Source organism: Pithys albifrons, chromosome 5 (assembly GCF_047495875.1).
Source record: "Pithys albifrons albifrons isolate INPA30051 chromosome 5, PitAlb_v1, whole genome shotgun sequence".
NCBI lineage: Eukaryota > Metazoa > Chordata > Aves > Passeriformes > Thamnophilidae > Pithys > Pithys albifrons.
In genome coordinates, this window is record NC_092462.1 from 62532867 (window position 1) to 62545475 (window position 12609).

The following is a 12609-nucleotide window of genomic DNA, read 5'->3' on the forward strand; positions in this document are numbered from 1 at the left end:
AAATCATTAAAGTACCAAAAAAAATTCCCACAACAACGACAACAACAACAACAAAACAAACAAAATGCCCCCAGAACCCCACAACAACTGAGCTTGCAAAAGCAAGCAGTGATCATGCTTAATTGGGGAGCAAAATGCATGACAGGAGCAAGACGACTTTCACAGAAGAAAAGATGTGGGTGAGAGGCACAAAACCATCAGTTCCAGAGACACCACAAGGATATGAAGATTATAAAAACCTACTTGCACTTCCAATGAACTCCACGCTACAGTTAGGCAGATGCATTAGTCCTTAAGAGGGAAACCATTTAAAAAGTAGGGCAGCCGTTTCATCTGAGAGAAGCAAGTTAGAACAATCCCTTTGGGGATGTTTTCATTAAAAAGGGCTGCCTCTTTTAATAGTTCAAGGCAAGATACATATTTCTTTAAAAAGTTTATCTGGCTAGTTCTGAATACTCTGGCTTTGTCAGTGGTAAGTAATTATGACACATTAAAAAGCAACAAATTTTCCCTATGAGTTAAGAAAAAGGATTTCTTTCAGATGCATAAGGTCAAACTCTGCTTCCAGCATAAAAAGTACCTTCTGTCTGCCTGTTGAAGCAGAAATGTTCCCTTTCTGATGCTCCCAGGTTCCAAAGGATGAAACCTCCTGACAGACACATATTCCAAGAAGAGAGATTATATCATAGAACCACCCTTAGAAATCATTTACTAGATGAAGTCATGAAAAGCAAATTACTAATGGAAAGTGGCAACTTGACCAGCTCTCTGTATTGCCTTAATCAGCCTCACAAAATCTAGGGGCAGGCTAAAAAATTCCTTCCTTCAGATCTAAGATAAAGAGTGTTCCTAATATTCTGTGCAGAGCTGTTATATAAACGCACTGATGGAGACATCTTCTTGCATCCTAGAGTTAGCCCACCCACTTCTGCCAGAATCCCAGGTAGGTAGAGCCTCAAGGAGGAGAACAAGGTGATGCACTAGCATCTTCTCATATACATCTACCTCTCTGCCACACCTGCAGTGAACCAGATTCAGGGGAACTGTCACACCACCCACACAGGGATTATTGTGAAGCAGAAAGGCTACATGGGAAGGTGGGGGCATAATCTCTTTGCCATTACTACTGAAATCTTTCTGCTGCGCAGTACTGCTGCTGGAGCAGGGGTAACATGCAGCATCAGACTGCACAGCCTGCTGGCACACAGGTGCTCAGACAGGGATCATGATTTCCCTTCCCCATTTCCCTGGGCTGTTTCTGATTTAACGCGGATAAAACTGGATAAAATACAGGCATTGCCCTGGGAGCTGGAATCAGCACCAGGTGCGTGCATCTCTTGCATCTGGATATCATGGGCTTTTTGCACAAATCCAGACAGTTTAACAAGCTGTACTAGCTTCAAAATTTGAGTAGTAACTAGAAAATGCAAAAGAAAATTAAATTGTGGTTGGGATAATTCATTACTGTACCACCAGAAGCAGTTTCTTTAATTTTTATTTGGAAAAATGGTATTATTTTGGGCAAGTTCATCTAACTGGTAGGGCTAGAACTGTATCTAACTCCTGACAACATACGATTGCTTTGGCAGAGGAATGGTAACATACTCTTGATGTCAGGCCATTAGTAAGCTGAACCTGGATATGGGCATGAGATTTGTTTTTCAAGCTTCCCCCAGCCACAGTCACAACACCATTTCCTAAGGACAGCTGTAAAGGGATATTTACAGAGAGATTTCATATTAGGAGCAAAGAAAACACTCAGGTCAGTCTTTAATGACAAGCAGTTGAAAAGATAATCCAAGATGATATAACTAATTAATATCAAAGACTACACACATAAAACATTGCTTGCAGACAAACCCAGGTTGCAGCAGAGGCAACCACAAAGGGATTTCAATCACATGCCTCCACCCCATATCCTGAGGGGAAGTAAGACAAACCCCAAACCAGTATTAAGGGTCTGAATTTCCAAAGAGGCTCAATACTAAGCCCAGAAGATTCACAAATTTCAGTATCTGGTTAAATGATTCCCTATGAACCATGCTGCCTCCTGCAGATCCCACTTTTCCTCCATACACCGTATAGGGGCCTTCAGCTCATGGTCATGCAGCTCATGGTTATGGCAGGCCCCCAGTAAGGGCCATTAGGAGAGACAGCTGCTGAATGCACACCTACAGTTCAATTTATATCTGCTCAGCTCATGGCACAAGTATTTTTAAAGGGTAAATTAATTCAAGTGTTATTCTTTCTGTGAGCCTAAACTTGAAATAAATATTGGTATTGTTTTTACTACCTTTGATCATTTGTTTTGGAAATAATATCACTTTTGATTTTTGAGCTGAAAGCTTACAACTGTTTCTAACATTCCATTTGATGCATGATTCAATAGAAACAGGGCTCAAAATACTCTTACAATTTTTAAAGACTGCTTTAAAAAGTTTTGTATAGTCAAAGCACTTACAGCTATTTAAATTCCAGTTAATAACTAAAAAAATACATGAACAGCATTTTTTTTCTCTGAGTAAATGAGTTCTCTAGTGTCTACACTGGGAAATGCTGATTACTGATATTCTTTTCAAACATAATTATTGTTTTTAGACATAACCAGCTCCTAACTCTATTATCAAACTCTTTTCATTAATAGCATTTTAAAAAAGTTCAAGCCCAGAAATCAGTGGAAAATTTTAACAGCTTATGTACATTCATGCTTCGTATTTTTAGCTGCAGAGAGGGGTAGCATCAGTAATAATACTAAAGAAAATCAGTCATAAATCTAGGTGTAAAAGCCACAGAAATGAGTTCATTTAAGTCAAGCATTCCTACAAGCCTTGTTTTTGTTCAAAAATTGCATTTTCTATACAGACTACTCTGCTTTTAAAATACTAGGGTTTAGCTGTTAGTCATTCTAACCATTCAAATAGAAATGTTAGTATGAATACTTGTTGTAAACCTTTCAGGGTGACAAATGAAAGATAATAAACCCTTGATCAATATAACATTTATTCATCTGGGAACAGAGGATATCATAGGCAACAACGCCGCCTAGGAGAACAAGGATTTCACATAATCTGTTTTGGCAGAAACACACATTTAAATAATCATCCAAATCACCACCTCACTATTTCTATCTTTAAACAAAAATCAAAACAAAAACCAAAAAAAAACAAAAAGAGATAAAAAGAAACATAAGATCTGAACAAACAAACAGGCCAGAATTATTTTCTTTTTAATGTCTATGCCAGTCACATCCATCCCTGATTTTAGAAGTCATAATACTTAGCACTGACAACAGCACCTTTCATTTCCAAACACATTATAAACATGAACTGACTGTAATTATACCACAGTAACTCTCCACAGCTAATCAACATGACCGCCTGGTCCTCTCTTAGTCTAGGGAAATGCTGATTTAAGTTTGTGCTGCCAGCCCACTGTATGACAGCGGCTACATCCCACAAAGTGCAACACACAGAAGTGAGTTTAGCATAAAGTGACTGACAGAATTACAGCACAGGTTTTTCCACTCAATGCTAATATTTTCTTTTATAATCCAAGAAGAACTGACCAAAGCAGGATGCAATTTAATGTAAACCATTTGGAGTGAAAGGTGTTATTTTGCCTAGCGAAATCTCCCCCTCACAGTCCAGGTCACAGACAGAGTCAGTGGCAACCTCATGATCAGGGGAGATCTGGGATAACCTATCAAAAGGGTCCTCACGATTTTCCTCACAGTCAACCACATTTGGGATCATGTTAACATAAGCAGTCGCTACCTCCTTATGGAAAAGGGTGTCCTGGTTGTAAGAGATAAGTTCATTGCTTATATTAACAGTCTCCACCGGAGTACTGGAGCAAAACTGACCGCATCCCAAGAGGTTGGAGAAAACCTTCCTAAAGTCAGCATTGAAGGCATAGATGATGGGGTTGAGAGAGGAGTTGGCCCAACCAAACCAGACAAAGATATTAAAGGTGGTCTCACTGACGCAGGGAAGGCCAGCATGGGGGTCATTAGGTGGGCTCTCACAGAAGGGAACCATGCAGTTCAAGATGAAGAACGGCAACCAGCAGCAGACAAAGACACCCATGATGACAGAGAGAGTCTTCAACACCTTGGTTTCTTTTCTGATGGAGGACTTGAGGCTTGTGTGATGGTGGCAGTCAATGTGGCTGCTCCGGCAGCTCTGTGCATGCTCGGCTGCCCTCTCCAAAGAAGAGATACGACGAATCTGCACCTGGGCAATGCGGTAGATTCGAGTGTAGGTAACTATCATGATAGCCACCGGGATATAAAAACTGATCAAAGAGGAGGAAATAGCGTAAGTCCTGTTGAGGCTGGAGTCACAGCTCTCTGATGGTCCAGTTAGGGTATCATTGCTGCCAGAGGTCACATCAGAGGGCCTCATTGCTGCTAATGCTACCCATGTGGTGCTCATATCTTCTGCCCAGGTGGTGACAGCACCTGCTGCTGCCCAGGCAGTGCCCAGTCTATCTCCAATATCACCAGCAACAACAACATCCCCACCTTTGTGCCAGTTGAGCTGGACAGGGATGAAGGAAATGAGCACAGACAGTGCCCATGCCACGCTTATCATCACCAGAGCCAGCCGCTGGGTCATCTTCCTTTCATAGCGGAAAGGGCTGGAAATAGCCCAGTACCTGTCCACACTGATCACGCACAGGTTGAGGATGGAGGCTGTGGAGCACATGATATCGAAAGCCACCCAGACATTGCAGAAAGCCCCGAAGGGCCAGTACCCAGCCACTTCAGCTACCGCCTTCCAGGGCATGACCAGCAGGGCCACCAGTAGGTCCGAGACAGCCAGGGACACGATGAAGATGTTGGTGACCTTGCTCCGCAGGTGACGGTAGCGGACGATGGCTGCGCACACCAGCACATTCCCAAAGAGCGTCCAGAGGATGAGCAGCGCCAGCAGGCTGCCCGCTGCCACCTGCGCGGCCCCGGGGGCGCCCGCCGGTCCCCGCGCCCACCTGGGGGGCCCCGTCGCCGGCGGCAGCGGGCTCCGGCCGCCCCGCAGCATCGCTGGCGGCTCCCGCCGGCGACGGGACGGCGGCGGCGGCGGCGGCCGGGATGCGCCGAGCAGCCAGCGCCGCCCCGCCGCCCGGCCCCATGGGGCCGCTGCCCCCCCCGCCCCTCCGCCACCCCTGCCGGATGGCCCCGCTCCGCGGCTCAGCGCGCACCGCGCTCGAGGCTCCGCGCCTCGCTACCGGCGCCGCACGCCCCCCGCCCCGGATCCCTGCCCTGCGCTCCGGAGACCCCACCTGGAGTCCCCGCCCCGCGGCTCAGTGCAGGTCCTCCTGCCCGGGGTCTCTGTCCCGCGGCTCCCTCCTGGGGTCCCCGCTCCGCAGTTCGGCGCGTCCCCTCGCTCGGGGTCTCTGTCCCGCGGACCTCGGTTTGGGTACCCGTTTCGCCTCCTCTCGCTTGCGCTCCCCGATCCGCGCTCCTTTCCTCCTCGGGCTCTCAGCTCCGCGGCTCAGCACGTAGCCTGCCCGGGGCACACGCTCAGCGCCCGCTCCTCCGGGGACCGCTCTGCGGCCCCGCGACTCCCGGTGGCTCCCGCCCGGGCTGGCGGCTCCGCCCGCGCCATGCCCACCCGGGCTCCCAGCGCAGCAGAGAGGCGCCCGCGCCCCTGATGCCGGTCCGGTGCCCGCTCCCCGTGCCCGGCCGCCCTCCCCCGCCGCCCTGTGAGCATGCTCTGCCGCAGGGACTACCCGTTCGGGCCGGCCGACACCGGGACTGGCAGGGGACGGGACGGGAGAGGATGGGGTGGCCGCCCTGCGTGCTCCTTCTCTCCCCCGACACCGAGTCACCCTCGCAGTTCTTTAGTGCTGTCACCGGCTCCGTGCGGCGTTTTTGCGCAGCTGGAGAGAAGAGCGCGGTCTCACCGCGGGGAGAGGGGAAATGCCCCGTCAGCATCCCCGCGGGAAGCGGAGCTGTCGAGGACGGGTACGGACACAGTTCGGTCTGACAGGTGCGGTGAGGGGAGTGGAACGAGCTAGGTGTCTTCCACAGGGGTGGAAAAAGGAGCCTGCATGGGTACTTGTTCCAAAGGGTTCTGCTGGACGACTGAAACGTATTACAGGCAGCAAGGCCGGCAACCGAAAATCCTATTCTGTCTTTTCCAGCTCGTTTATGGGATAAATCATTCCTTTCAGTAGTGCTCCAGCACAGCTAGAAACGGACTATGGCCCTGAACATTACAGGTGTGAATGCTGTGCTGTCGAACTTGTCTTGTGCTAATGTCATGCCTCAGTTTCCTCAGAAAGCATGCCTTAGTGATTTTTATTAAAAATATGATGCATTTTAAAAATTAAACTTAATTCCTTTATAAATCCTTTGACACAGATCAAACGCAGTCTTGATTCAACAGCCTATTTTGGCACTGAACGGACTGAGGAAGCCACACTTTCCAGGGGTCTTCCAGCTGCTTCTCCAGGCAGATGGGGAAGGACTAGACTTGCTATACCTTGCGGGATCTGTAGTAACATGAAAGAAGATTAAATGCTATACTTGCTAAATACAGAGGGAAAAGAAAACATAAATAAAACTCTGCAATCTTTTAGGTAATTTTCTAAAGATGCCACAAAAACCTGGAGCTTCACTTTAGCTCTCTCTTTGGAAATTGGCACCACTTTTCTACATTTAAGCAGAGTTATATTTAATATTGGAGGGAGAATTTGGCTTTTGTCACCACTGAATTCTAAACAGCATGACTAAAGCTGTGATGCTGAGGCAATGTGTTGCTTGCACAAACTGCTTTCCTAAGCAATGCCTCCTACAATTTCTCTAGACGAAGGACCAGATTGCACAAGTACTTGTGCATGTGCCTGTTGAAGCTGCTAGTCCAGAAATGAGGATATTTTATGCAAAACAATTACCTGATTTGCTTGTTTAGCTTATATTCTTTGCTTCACCCATGAAGAGGTGTATGCACATACTTGTACTATGGCATCTATATACATGTATGTCTTTAGATGCTTGCAGTCCGTATGCATTTGCATAAATAAACATATGTGTAGGTGTCTGTCTTCTTAATAACAGTAGTAGCCCAACTATTACATAGCCTGCCCAAAACTCAGCAGCACCTTGCACACACTGGTGGCTTGGTACAAATCAGCTCCAGCGTTTAAAGTAAAGACTGTGGCAGGGAGCGGTGGAGGTGCAGGCATGTTGTCTCCAGTTCTGCCATGTGTAGTGGAGTCAAGCAGAGAGGAGGTGTGAGCAGCCAGGAAAGATGCCTTAACCATTGAAACACAAATTGTAAGAACTCACTTGTCAGATGTCCAAAGAATAAAATGTTGCTATACTTTTGCAGTACTTTTTGCAATAGGTAGACCCAAAGTAGAGGCCTTTCCAAAATACTCCATTTATTGGCCAAGTGTTGGATTTGGCTGTCTGATTCCTGAATAACTCAGAATTCAGAGGATATAATATATCCTCTAAATATATCCTCTCCTACCTATTAATCTTTAGCAGATGTTCTTGATTTTCAGCTAGCGTGAACTGATGTTGCTCACCAAAGTTCCCTGTGGAAAAAGAGCTATACTGAGCTAAGGGAAGATTCATCAGGCAAAGGCCCACTTGTACCAATGGGTGATACAGTCTCCAGTGTTGATCCAACATTTTATCCATGCATGTTCAAAGCTTTCTTTCAAGGAAAAGAAATGCATTAGGAGATCAGGAATATTTTCCATGGTAGCAATAAAAATACTGATTTTTGTTGCAGTGGCATATGATACTAAAACCCCCATGCTAACAGACTTCAGTGAGCTGGGAAGAAGCAGGAGTAGGCAACAGGACAACTGCTCTACTCTTGTACCAGATCATTCATAATGGCATCAGGTCAGAGAAGCAATCATGTAATGGGCATGTTTATGGTTTGTTACAACACTTCTATCCATTGCCATCAACATTTTTTGAGCCTGAGATAAAAACCTTTAACATTTACAGGTTATTATCATCCTTTTTTAACTTTCTGTAGGCAGTTTGCATATAAATCTCATTTTAAGAATAGTCCATTAAACCCACAGCTGTCACTTGCTGAGAGATTTGGGATGGTTTTTTTTCATCCTGAAATCATCTTACTAATGGCTTTTGTGCTTTTCCTTCAGAGCTTTGTCTCATTTTTCTTTTTTTTATTCACCTGTTAAAATTCCACTTCTCTCTCACACCTGACAGATTGGAAGTAATGGAATTTAACTGCTACTACAATGTTTCTGATTGAAAAAAATATTTGCAGTTCCTGATTTTAGAAATGTATGTTTTACTAGCTCTTTCCCTTCCACATTTTCTATTTCTGTTTCAAAATACACCGACCCAGTGTTCTGCCTAATAGTTTTTGTTTAAAAATAGTCAACACTCAGAAATTCACACATTCTCTAATCTCAGACATACTTGATATAAAGACATAAAAACAATTAATTCCAAAAAGAAGTTAAAATACAGAGATACAGATGTACATTGAGGTTTAGGCTATAAAAGCATCCCATCAAAAACTTTCTAGTTAGGCTCTAAAACAGAAAAGAAGAGGTAGTGATAGAGGTGGAGGAGGCTGGAAGTCACTGCACATCAGGCCAATTTAACAAAGTCACTGAACATGTTCTTAACTGTAGAAGTATGCTCAAGTGGAGCTATATTTAGGAGCATGGTTGAATGTTTGCTTAAGGTCCATCAGTCTTACTCACTGAAGCTGAAAGTCTTTATTGCACAGGGGTGGACATGGTTGCAGGTGTATTTATAGCCAAGTGAAAATATTGAGGAAGGAGGGAAATAACTGGTATTACCAATTTATGAAGCACAGAAGAATCTTTGAAGACTAGGTTGGCTTCTGCTGTCCGTGTTTCAAATGAAAATAAATATGCGCAACTGGAGAATTATCAGACATGCATTACAAGAATTATGTCTGGGAAACTTCAGTTGAGCAGAGGGCATTGGAAGGGTTAGAACCAACTGGTGATGTCTCACAGACTTTTCTGACAACAGATGACTTTTAATATTTCAAGGAAGGTTAGAAAAACTGCAGAGGCTAGAAACTGAATCGATGAGAAATCAGGATAGAGGTGAGATATTTTTAACAGTGAGGGTGAATAAAGGATGATGCAATTGTCACTTTGAGATAAACAGCAATACATTACTACTTTTACTTAGTTCTCTCTTTTTTTCCCTCCCTTAAGTAATAAAATTCCATGCTCCTTTCAAATTAACAGGCCCCATTCATCTCTGTAGCAGCATATCAGTAAAAGGGATTAGAAAATTCTTTATTAAATACCTATTGTAATAATCCTTAGTATTATTAGTGTGATTACAGAACACAGTGGAGCAGCTGATGAAGACTTCAGTCTACTAACACAAGAGTTGTACTGGAGCTGACAAAACTAAGGTGACCATCTGTGAGAGAGAAATAGCTATTTCTTCTGAATTGTGAGTAGCCCTCTGAATGCTGAGCAGTGGCATTTCATCCTACAATGGGTGTAGATTTGTCATCCTTTCGGTTTCTCCTTCTCCAACACACATGAGGAGGGTCAAAGAAGAAATATGCACATTTCAACAGCAGAGAACATCAAGCACCCCCTGTAATGCCTTTATGACCTCCTGTTCTTCTGGCTGATGCTGCAAATCAAAGGAGGGAACACACAGCTTGAAAAGCATATGCTCCAGTAAATCAAAGCCCATATCAAAATCAGCACAAAGTTATAGCCACAGTGTAGTAGGGCAGTGTGCAGCCTTAAAACAAAAACCATCTTTGGAAAGCAAGAAGATAGGACCTTGACGGCACCATATGGGGCAGGCGCAGAATCTGATCAGTCCTGGGAAATTGATCAGTCTGGAGTCCATTTGGGGAACAGTGCAGCTTTTGAACCCCTTTCAGGGAAGGCTTCTGTTAAAAGTCAGAGTTAGACATAAACAATGGCCGTGATACTTACCGGGAGCAAACAGTTTGTCCCAGTGATCATTGATAAACCAGTAACTCTGCCCAGTGTATATTTTCCATGTATTACTTTGGCAGTTGGCCAAACAGAAGACTCATACAAACTAACTTTCAAGATATGTTAAAAGACTGGTTTTGCCCTGGGAAATCAGCAGAGGGAACTGTACTCAAGCCAGTCTTTACGAAACATAAAATGTGTATTGGTTTGAGACAAAAAGAGTTGCCATAGGGCGCAGCAGGTGTCCGAATGTCAAAGCAGAAAACAGGACAGAAACGATCAACTGAAATATTGTCTAGCTGCTTTCATCAAAGAAAATATTGCATATTGAATTATCTGGTATTTGTGAGTTGTTCGTTGCACATGGGCGGTACTGATTTTACTAATTACCTGTAATAATTATAACTAGCTCTGGGGCTGAATTGTCATCATCATCATCATGGCCAGGGTTCTTGAACGAAGATTTGGGCAGGTCTCTACCCACATGGGGGTGTCCTTCGAGCCTGCACAGTGGATTTTTTAGGTGAGGCACAGAGTGCGCGGAACTGGCCCTTTAACTCCTAAGGTTCATCTGCCACGGCTGAGTGAGCTTGGATGGTGACAGTGAAGTCCTCGGGACTAGAATCTACACCCCCCGGTACTCCCAGGAGGTCTCCCATCCAAGTACTAACCGTGGCTGACCCTACTTAGCTTCTGAGATCTGACGGGATCGGATGTCAGGGGGCATTTAACTGCCTGGGTTTGAATTGTAATTTTAGAATAATTTGCAATGACTTACTGTTGTTGTTGTGGCCTTAATAGTTAAAAATAGTGAATGCAATTCCTTTTAGTACTATTGACCATGATTTCTGGCCTGAAGAGGGATGGGCTATTTTATTTTAGTTGTAGCTCTATCCAAACATAAAAGATAGTATTATGAATTAATAATTATAGCTGCACAGAAGTTTAACATTCATTTCTGCTTCAACAGAACATGAGAGTGTTTAATTTATTCATTATGACCCAGTAATTTCTGTTGTCGCAGTGCCAGGTCCCCACTGAGCAGTGTGCCGACTGGCTTGCCCTTGCCAGGGCTTACCTGCCCTTCATGCAGTGTCAGTGCCACATCTACACTCAGCTGATGTCAAATGCAGGTACAGTCAGCTCTTCTTGATATAGTGAAGTTTGGGTTCTTGTCTCTTACTGCACTGGAAAGGTTTTCCAAAATAGAGAGCAAAGAAAATAAAAGTAAAGTTTTAGAGAGAAGAGAAACATCCTGATGCTCGGGAAAAGCCTCAAAAAAGCTTTCAAAAGTCTCTTTCACTAGTGTTATTAAATTATTGCTTGGTAAGCAAGCTATTAGATTCAAGCAGGCACTGGTGGAAATGTCAATTTAGCCTTCGGTATTATTAATCATTTCTGTGTGTTTTAAAAATCATTCTGATTTTCAGTTTAGCCTGGTAAATATTTGATTGCTGAATACATTAGAATAAGGAAATTATGATATCCTTGATAATCCTGGCTGAATGGTGTCAGGACCCCAGCAACTCACTCACTCCCCACTGGTGGGATGGAGGAGAGAATCAGAATAGTAAAAGTGAGAAAACTTGTGGATTGAGATAAAGACGGTTTAACAGGTAATGCAAAAGTTGTGTGCACAAGCAGAGCAAAACAAGGAATTCACCACTTCCCAAGGGCAGGCAAATGCTCAGGAAAGCAGGACTTCATCACACGTACCAGTGACTTGGGAAGACAAATGCTGTCACTCCAAATGTCCCCCCTTCCTTCTTCTCTCAGCTTTATATTCTGAGCACAAAGCCATGTGGACTGAGAAAACCCTTGGGTCAGTTGGGCTCAGCTGTCCCAGCTGTGTCCCTTCACAACTCCTCTTGAATCCACAGCCTCCTCACTGGTGGAGTGGGGTGAGGAGCAGAAAAGGCCTTGGCTGTGTGTAGGTGCTGCTCAGCAATAACTGAAACATGCCCCGAGTTACCAACAGTGTTTTGATCCCAGCTCCAAAACATAGCCCTACAGTAGCTGCTGTGAAGAAAATTAACACTATCCCAGCCAAAAATAGCACATGTGGACAGGACTTGTTCCTCACTCTGCTTTGAATAAAATGCTAATGTGGTTCCCTGGAATTAATGATTCTCTGTGTGTTTTTCACAAGCTGGCTTTTAATTCCAGGTATATTGCTCTGACATTTAAGCAAAAATTTATTGAAAAATAAACATAAAACACCCACTGCTTTGTTAGAAGTGGAGAGACAGCAGCTGGTTTTCCTGCAAACCCTGTCGTTTCCACCTACTGCATCCATCTTTATTTGTACTTAGGCATGAATTATGGTCCCTTTGCTTCTGGCAAGAACTAGAAAATATGTTGCTAAAGATTTTACCAGAGGACATATTTATGGAGGTGAAACTCAGTTCTCTTTTAGGTGAAGAACAGTAGTAGATAAAGACAGGAGACATGCCACAGAGAACTATAAGTTTTGCTTTAAATCAGTCAAATTAATTTTATGAGACATAACACACCTCCTAATTAAAAAAAAAAAAACAAACAACAAAAAAGCACTCTAACCATTGACTATTGACATTAAAGTGAGATTTCCCACTATCATCAACTTCAGTATCAATTAATCCTTTAAAGCTAATAGAGTCAACCCTCTTTTTTAAAGTTCTCCTT

The 12609-nt window shown here is 44.0% G+C and overlaps 1 protein-coding gene across 1 annotated transcript; it reads right to left on the bottom strand.

The window, feature by feature from the left end:
- Positions 1 to 2988: 2988 nt before the first annotated feature.
- DRD5 (dopamine receptor D5) lies at positions 2989 to 5110 on the bottom strand. Its single transcript, XM_071555226.1, has one exon. It carries the CDS (start codon positions 5037 to 5039, stop codon positions 3582 to 3584), a length of 1458 nt encoding a protein of 485 aa, XP_071411327.1. The 5' UTR covers positions 5040 to 5110; the 3' UTR covers positions 2989 to 3581.
- Between the last annotated feature and the right edge of the window lie 7499 nt (positions 5111 to 12609).

What these genes read in the sequence shown, in the direction of transcription:
- DRD5 (XM_071555226.1), bottom strand. Translation starts at nt 5,039, where the DNA reads ATGCTGCGGGGCGGCCGGAGCCCGCTGCCGCCGGCGACGGGGCCCCCC.